Source organism: Capricornis sumatraensis, chromosome 4, assembly GCF_032405125.1.
Source record: "Capricornis sumatraensis isolate serow.1 chromosome 4, serow.2, whole genome shotgun sequence".
Classification (NCBI taxonomy): Eukaryota; Metazoa; Chordata; class Mammalia; order Artiodactyla; family Bovidae; genus Capricornis; species Capricornis sumatraensis.
Window position 1 is genome coordinate 147,958,208 of NC_091072.1, and position 7,168 is coordinate 147,965,375.

The window sequence follows — 7,168 nt, forward strand, 5'->3', positions numbered from 1 at the left end:
TAACAATGGCCACAGGACTAGAAAATGTCAGTTTAACTCCAGTCTCAAAGAAAGGCAATGCCAAAGATTGTTCACACTACTGTACAATCATACTCATTTCACATGCTAGCAAGGTAGTGCTCAAAATCCTTCAAGCAAGGTTTCAGCAGTACGTGAACCAAGAACTTCCAGATATATAAGCTGGATTTAGAAAAGGCAGAGGAACCAGAGAACAAATTACCAACATCTGTTGGATCATAGAAAAAAGCAAGGGAATTCCAGAAAAGCATCTACTTCTGCTTCATTGACTACACTAAAGCCTTTGACTGTGTGGATTACAACAAACTGTGGAAAATTCTTAAAGAGATGGAATGCCTTACCTGTCTCCTGAGAAATATGTATGCAGGTCAGGAAGTTAGATAACAGTAGCAGTTAGAACCAAACATAGAACAATGGGCTGGTTCAAAGTTGAGAAAGGAGTATGTCAAGGCTGTATATTGTCACCCTGCTTATTTAACTTCTATGCAGAGTACATCATGTGAAGTGCCAGGCTGGATGAATCACAAGCTGGAATCAAGATTGCCAGGAGAAATATCAACAACCTCAGATATGCACGTGATAACACCCTAATGGCAGAAAGTGAAGAGGATCTAAAGAGCCTCTTGATGAAGGTAACAAAGGAGAGTGAAAAACCTGGCTTAAAACTCAGCATTCAAAAAATGAAGGTCATGGCATCTGGTCCTATCACTCCATGGCAAATAGATGGGGAAAAAATGGAAACAGTAGCAGATTTTATTTTCTTGGGCTCCAAAATCTTTGTGAACGGTGACCGCAGCCATGAAATTAAAAGATGCTTGCTTCTTGGAAGAAAAGTGAAAGTGAAATTGTTAAAGTGTTAGTCCCTCTCTTGTGTCCCACTGTTTGTGACCCCATGGGCTGTAGCCCACCAGGCTCCTCTGTCCATGGGATTCTCCAGGCAAGAATACCGGAGTGGGTTGCCATTCCCTTCTCCAGGGGATCTTCCTGACCCAGCGATCGAACCCGGGTCTCTCACATTGCAGACAGACTCTTTACTGTCTGAGCCATTAGGGACAACAGCAAACAGTGACAAATCTAGACATCGTATTAAAAAGCAGAGACATCACTTTGTCAACAAAGTTCTGTATAATCAGGGCTATGGTTTTTCCAATAGTCATGTACAGTTTTGAGAGTTGTACTATAAAGAAGGTTGAGCAATGAAGAATTGATGCTTTAGAATTGTGGTACTAGAGAAGACTCTTGAGAGTCCCTTGGACAGCAAGAAGATCAAACCAGTCAGTCCTAAAGGAAATCAACCCTGAATATTCATTGGAAGGACTGATGCTGAAGCTCCAATACTTTGGCCACCTGATGTGAAGAGCCGACTCACTGGAAAAGATCCTAATGCTGGGAAAGATTGAGGGTAGAAGGGAGTGACAGAGGATGAGATGGTTAGGTAGCATCACCGACTCAATGGACATGAATTGAGCAAACTCCAGAAGATAGTGAAGGACAGGAGAGCCTGGTGTCCTGCAGTCAGTGGGGTCACAAAGAATCGGACATGACTTAAGAGACTGAGCAACAATGGTTTCTCAAGTCTGCACACAGGAAAGGTCCTGATGAGAGGGTGGTGCTGAAATTCGAGGTGCCCTCTCTTGATCTCCTTGGATGGTCAGTGGGGTGAGGTGGAAGCTAGGACTTGATTGCAGTGATGGCCTTCTCTGAGGAGCACTGGCTCAGAGTAGGAAGTAAGCTCTGGTTTTCGGTAATCCTCCTGAATGGGGATGGCACTGCCCTCTTCCTCGCTGGGACAGGTGTAAGGACAAGGCTCTGCAGGTGCCACTGGACTTTCTCCTGCGTCTGCAGAGGAGAATCAGAGGAGTTGTTGGCCCATGGTAGAGGAAGGGTGAAGGGAGAAGGGGTGAGTGAAGGCGGGCTGTCAGGAGGGCCCCAGCATAGAAGAGGGGAAGAGAGGCGACAGGCTGGTAAAGATGGAGCTGGAGAGGCCCAGAGGTTCCAGATTGGGTGGCAAAGCCAAGATGGTGGGGCGGGGTGGGGTGCAGGACCTGTATTTTGTCTCTTACTTAATCTCTTACTTAATTTTCTTTGTTGATGGAGGAACAGGGCTCCGACTATGGTGAAAGCAAGGAACATTCCAGAGAGAAGCACAAAGATGCGGACGCAGTTCACACTGCACAGGGACCTTTGGGCTGTGATGGGGTGGGCAGGGGTCACAAGGGGGCTTGGGGGAGGGCCTAGCCCTTGATTCCCCTCAGCCAAGCCCTCCTGCCCACTTCTCTCCCCTTCCCCACCTTCTTCCCTTACCCCCACCATTGGACCATGTCCTTTCCTAATCTCTGGACTCTGCTTCTGTTTTTTCTTTTCATTTATTTTTGGCTGTGTTGGGTCTTTGTTGCTCCGTGGCATGTGGGATCTTAGTTCCCCCACTAGGGATCGGGCCTATTATTGGAAGCGAGGATTCTTTACCACTCAACTTCCAGAGAAGTCCTTTCTTCCTTTTCTTACCCCTGCTCCTAGGAGCTTTGTGGCTGGCTTCCTTCTGAGGGCTTCCCTATGGGCTCAGACGGTAAAGAATCTGTCTGCAATGTGGGAGACCTGGGTTCGATCCCTGGGTTGGGAAGATCCCCTGAAGAAGGGAACGGCTCCCCACTCTAGTATTCTTGCCTGGAGAATTCTGTGGACAGAGGAGCCTGGTGGGCTGCAGTCCAAGGGGCCGCAAAGAGTTAACGAGACTGAGCAACTTTCCCTTCCCCTTGTGAACCCTCCTGCATGCATTCTCCTCCTCTCTTGGGGTGGGGAGCGGGGAGAAAACTCACGTGACCAGTGGGTTGAGAGGGTCGCGGGCGGCAGCCACCTGGAGTTGGCCAGAGTTTGAGTGTGCCGATCTGTCCTGGCCTCTGGGATCTCTGGAAAAGCAGACGAGTTGGGTAGCAGCCACGGGCCCCGGAGGGCACAGGGCAAGACTGAAGGCCTGAGAGGCCCTGGGGGAGATGAGAAGGTGGAGACAGGGTGACAGGAGGCAGCTTATGTGGGGCTGGGTATAGGAGAGAGGTGCTGGTTGGGGTGTGATCAGACCATGGGTTGCCTGGAATTTACCTTCAGCATAAGGTAATTGGGAAGGTTGTGGGTGTGGGCCTGGGGCTTGGGCTGGACCATCACACTCCATACAGTCCTTGTCCCTGCACTGCTGGCCCTCGGGGCAGGCACACTCCGAGTTAGCCGTGAGGGTGCAGTTTCGAATGAGAAGACCTGAAGACAGAGGAAGGGGAGGGAACACACAGGGTCCACTGGCTTAATCCCCGCTCCAGCCCCATCCCAGGCCCACCTCTAGGGATGTGCTACCCTTCCCATCCCTGCCTCCCTGCCCCATTCCACCCAGGCCTGCCCCTCCTCCACCGTCAACCAGTGTCTTTGCCAATAGTGTTATTGTTATTCAAGAACACCTCGAACCTTCTAGAAACTTCATGGTTCAGAAGTTGAAACAGCTTGCATGATTTTCCCTCTCACTCACCCGTGCTTTTGAAACTCCTTACTGAAGTATACTTACCGAGAGGTATACAGGTCACAAACATCTCATATAAAACATCTCAGATGAGAACTGGGACAAATCAGACTCAGGTGTAACTAGCACCAGATTAAGAAACAAGATGACCAGTCTCATTCAGTTCTAGTCACTAACATCCTTCCCACCAAGAATAGCCACTGACTTCCGGACCTCTTAACACCACGAGCTGGTCTTGCCAGTTTCTGAACTCTGTGCATGGAAGGAACCCTGTGTCTGTGCTCATCTGTGCCTGCTTTTACTCAGCTCTTGGTGAGACTGATCCACAGTGTTGAGTGACTGCAAATCATTCATTCTCACTGTTGCATAGTTTTCCATGGTGTGGCTACACCATGACCTATCCACTCCTCTACTGTTAACCGGCATTTGGGTAGTTAATTGTTAGCAATTGTTAGCAAGTGGGAACCGCTGTGATTTCAGACAGGTTTTTCACCTGTACTGACATCCTTTGCCTTTAAAACAGAGATTGTAGTCGAGTGTAGAGGTCAAGTGCTGAGTGGCTACCAATCAGTGATCCTGGGGCAGGAGGGTAGGAAGGGCACTTCGTGGGCTGGGCTCCCAGGTGGTTGGGGGTAAGAAGAGAAGGGTGATTCTGGGGAAGGTGGAGCTCGGATGTGGGCCAGGCCTGAGTGGGAGTCTCTGGGGGCCGTTGCTTAGGGCAGTGCACTCATGGGAACCCAGGGAAAGCAGCCCTCACAGGTGAGAGAGGGCTACAGAAAGGGACATCTGAGGATGCTGAAGACTACCATCAACCCTAACAATTTCCTTAGCACATGCCTTTGGTCAGGAAAGGGTGTGAATTTCTTCTTATCCTTATTTCTTCTCATCTTTATGCCCCTGTGGCATTTCCTTTCTGAATTCTGATTTGTAGTCGCTACTAGAACTTGTTTTCCTTGTGGCTTACTGGGAATTGTGAGCCAGCCGGGAGGGACAAGGATCTAGAATAGCATTGATGGGGAAGGGGGGGATGGTGGTGGTAGACATGGGAAAGTGTAGGAAAGGTGGAGGAGATCCAGAAGGGTACCTGCCAAAGGGATGGGAAGGGTTAAAGAAAAGGGGCTGGGATTGGTCAAAAGTGAGTGAAGTGCCACTGTTTTCAGTGGAGCCTTCAGGAGCCTGAGAGTTCTCTTTGCCGTGTATAACCTGTGCACAGAATCCCATGCTGACTGCAGGCACTCGTCCATCTTACAAATGGAAATACTGAGGTTCAAGAGGACCAAACCCAGTCAACTTCTTTCCAGTGTCCCTGAGTCCTGCAGCCAGTCCTGCCTGGGTGCTTTGGGGCTCTATGGGCTGAACCTCACAGAGGAAGATTGTGGGTTGCACTGGGCCGGAGAGAAGTGAAGGGGGCTGGACTGGCTCAGTACTGGAAAGAGGCCTTCCAGTGGGGCCTGCAGAGTGAGTTGGGGGGCTTCGGCTAAAAAAACCAAAAACCCAATATTGCTTGGGGTTTTGGCCAAGAAGAGAGACACACCCATGTATAGTCCTATTTGTAAGTAGACTGAGGAATACCTCTTGTGTTTTACAGATGTTGCCACTTGACTGTTTTGCAGTGGCAAAACCTTGTATTTGTTTTAAAGAATACAGTATTGAAAAAGCTAACTAGACTCAATGCATTTACAGGCAAGTAATATCGTGCTTGAGTTAAATAGCCCTCAAGCGTATCCTGCTGGAGAATATCCGTGATCTGTGTACACTGGCATATACATCATTTCAAAAATTCTAGCTAAAATGGAGAAAGCATGAAAGTGTTCACAACGCAGCTGCTATTTCATTTCTTAATTGTAAAAAAGATGAAATCACAAAATAAAACTCAAGCCACATACACATTCTCTTTCCTAAACTGGCTTTTGGAGGGGATAAAAAAAAAAGGTTGTGGTCCACTAGCTTGTATTGTCACGTCCTTAGGAAGATATATTCCAAGTTCCAGAACAAATGTGCCCTCTGAGAACACCACCAATTCATCAGTGGGGGAGGAGGTAGGAATGGGGGGTGAGTTGCTCATCTGAAATCTAGGGTCCCAGAGCCACTTCCTGTTTTGCACTGATCGTAGTCATAGACCCTCCTCATCAGTCCGTCAAACTCTGCTCACCGCTGCCCTGAACCACTTCTTCACAGTGCTCCCTGTACATCAACACGCCTTGCCCAGGGCACCGCAGTTCCCACCATGGGCTCCACTGAAGCCACAGAAGCTCAGACTCCCCCTGCCCCAACTTTCTTGCTTCTCCACACCAGCTCTCTGCCTTGCTCCCCCAAACTCTGGCCCACCTCACCAGAGTTACAGTGCCGGCAGCTCTCACAGTGGGGCCGGCTGTGGTGGTCCGGTGTGAAGGAGACCCCTGGTGTACATGGATCACATTGAGCCGCCTCTCCATGCTGCTCACAATCCTTCACCAGGAACGTTCCTGTGAGCAGAGTGCCAGGGTCAAGGCCCCAGGAAAGCCACACCCCCGCCCTCTCCAAGGGGCTGCCTCTTGGCCTCTGCAGCATTCCTCCCTGCTTCCCTCCAGTCCCAGGCCTGGTCCTGTCTCTCCCCAAGCAGCTGGCCCCTGGCAAGGCCCCCTCTTACCTGGTTCACACATCTGACAACACCATCCTCCCTGAGCCCAGTAGTGCTTCTCCGGACAACTCTTGGGGCCTGGAGTTGCTGAGAGCCCCGCCAGGGTCCCCAGAACCCACAGCCAGCAGGGAGGTAGCCGGGCCATGACTCCTGCCCCGGGGGGAGCTCTTCCTGCACCCCAGCTGCTGACTGCGGGCCTCGGGGCGGGGCAGCAGGGTAGAGGGGAGCTGGCACCTTCCCAGCTGGGCGCTGGTGTCTCTTCTTAGCACCTCCAGGGCAGGTCTTCTTGAAGTCGTCCCGAGTTGGTGGCAGGCTGACCTTTGATGCAGTTGAAGCTCCCTCGTAGCTGTTTTTCACTCAGGCAGTCACTGCCACCCCTCCCCTTTTCCTGTGCTGGGTGCTGGGTGCTGGGTGTGGGGCCGGCTCTGTCAGAAGACCTGCTCTCTTCAAAGATGCCCTGGATGTCCAGCCTCTCGTGGTCTCTGTCTCCTGAATTGAATTGTCTCTGCTTGCCACTGTTACCAGGTGTTGGATGTTCACAGGGATCTGCTTCCCGTATTCACACATCTGTACACAGAAATGCCCACCTTTGCCCCCAACCCTGTTCACAGCTGCATGTCCCCACGCCTCCCCCACGTCGCTTCCTACACAGATGTCATCAGTTTATAGAGAAGGGAAACTAGAACTGAGTACAGGTGTGCACGCTGTCCTCTGAAACTCTTGGGGGGCAGGGAGGTCAGATAACGCTCAGAATTTTTCAGATTTGGGGAAGAAACCAGCCCCATACTACAAATTCTTGGGGCTGGAGCATTGCTCACAACCAAGCACAACGTTCCTGTCCCCAGACTATCCACCGTTTCGGTGGGTGGATAACGACTATAACCAGCCTCGCGTCAACTGACGTCTGGTTTTATGGCCAAAAGAGTTTGCTTTGGGATTGTTCAGAATTGCACACAAGAGACTTGAACCTGTGTCTGGGCTCTGTTGGGTTGTGTGCCAGGAGCTCACGCATGGTCACTTAACCTTCC

General features: G+C 50.6%; 1 protein-coding gene across 1 annotated transcript; it reads right to left on the reverse strand.

Annotated features, from left to right (window-relative positions):
* Nucleotides 1-1,669: 1,669 nt before the first annotated feature.
* Nucleotides 1,670-6,285, reverse strand: CD27 (CD27 molecule). Its single transcript, XM_068971525.1, has 6 exons — nt 6,150-6,285; nt 5,854-5,985; nt 3,115-3,267; nt 2,835-2,924; nt 2,094-2,207; nt 1,670-1,857 (listed from the first exon to the last, which is right to left on the reverse strand). Exons 1-6 carry the CDS (start codon nt 6,283-6,285, stop codon nt 1,670-1,672), a joined length of 813 nt encoding a protein of 270 aa, XP_068827626.1.
* Between the last annotated feature and the right edge of the window lie 883 nt (nt 6,286-7,168).

Coding starts and splice junctions, on each gene's coding strand:
- CD27 (XM_068971525.1), bottom strand. CDS start 6,285: ATGGCCCGGCTACCTCCCTGCTGGCTGTGGGTTCTGGGGACCCTGGCG. Junction 2,925..3,114: donor CCAATTACCTTATGCTGAAG/GTAAATTCCAGG, acceptor CTGCTTTTCCAG/AGATCCCAGAGGCCAGGACA. Junction 1,858..2,093: donor CCATCAACAAAGAAAATTAA/GTAAGAGATTAA, acceptor TCTCCTCTGCAG/ACGCAGGAGAAAGTCCAGTG.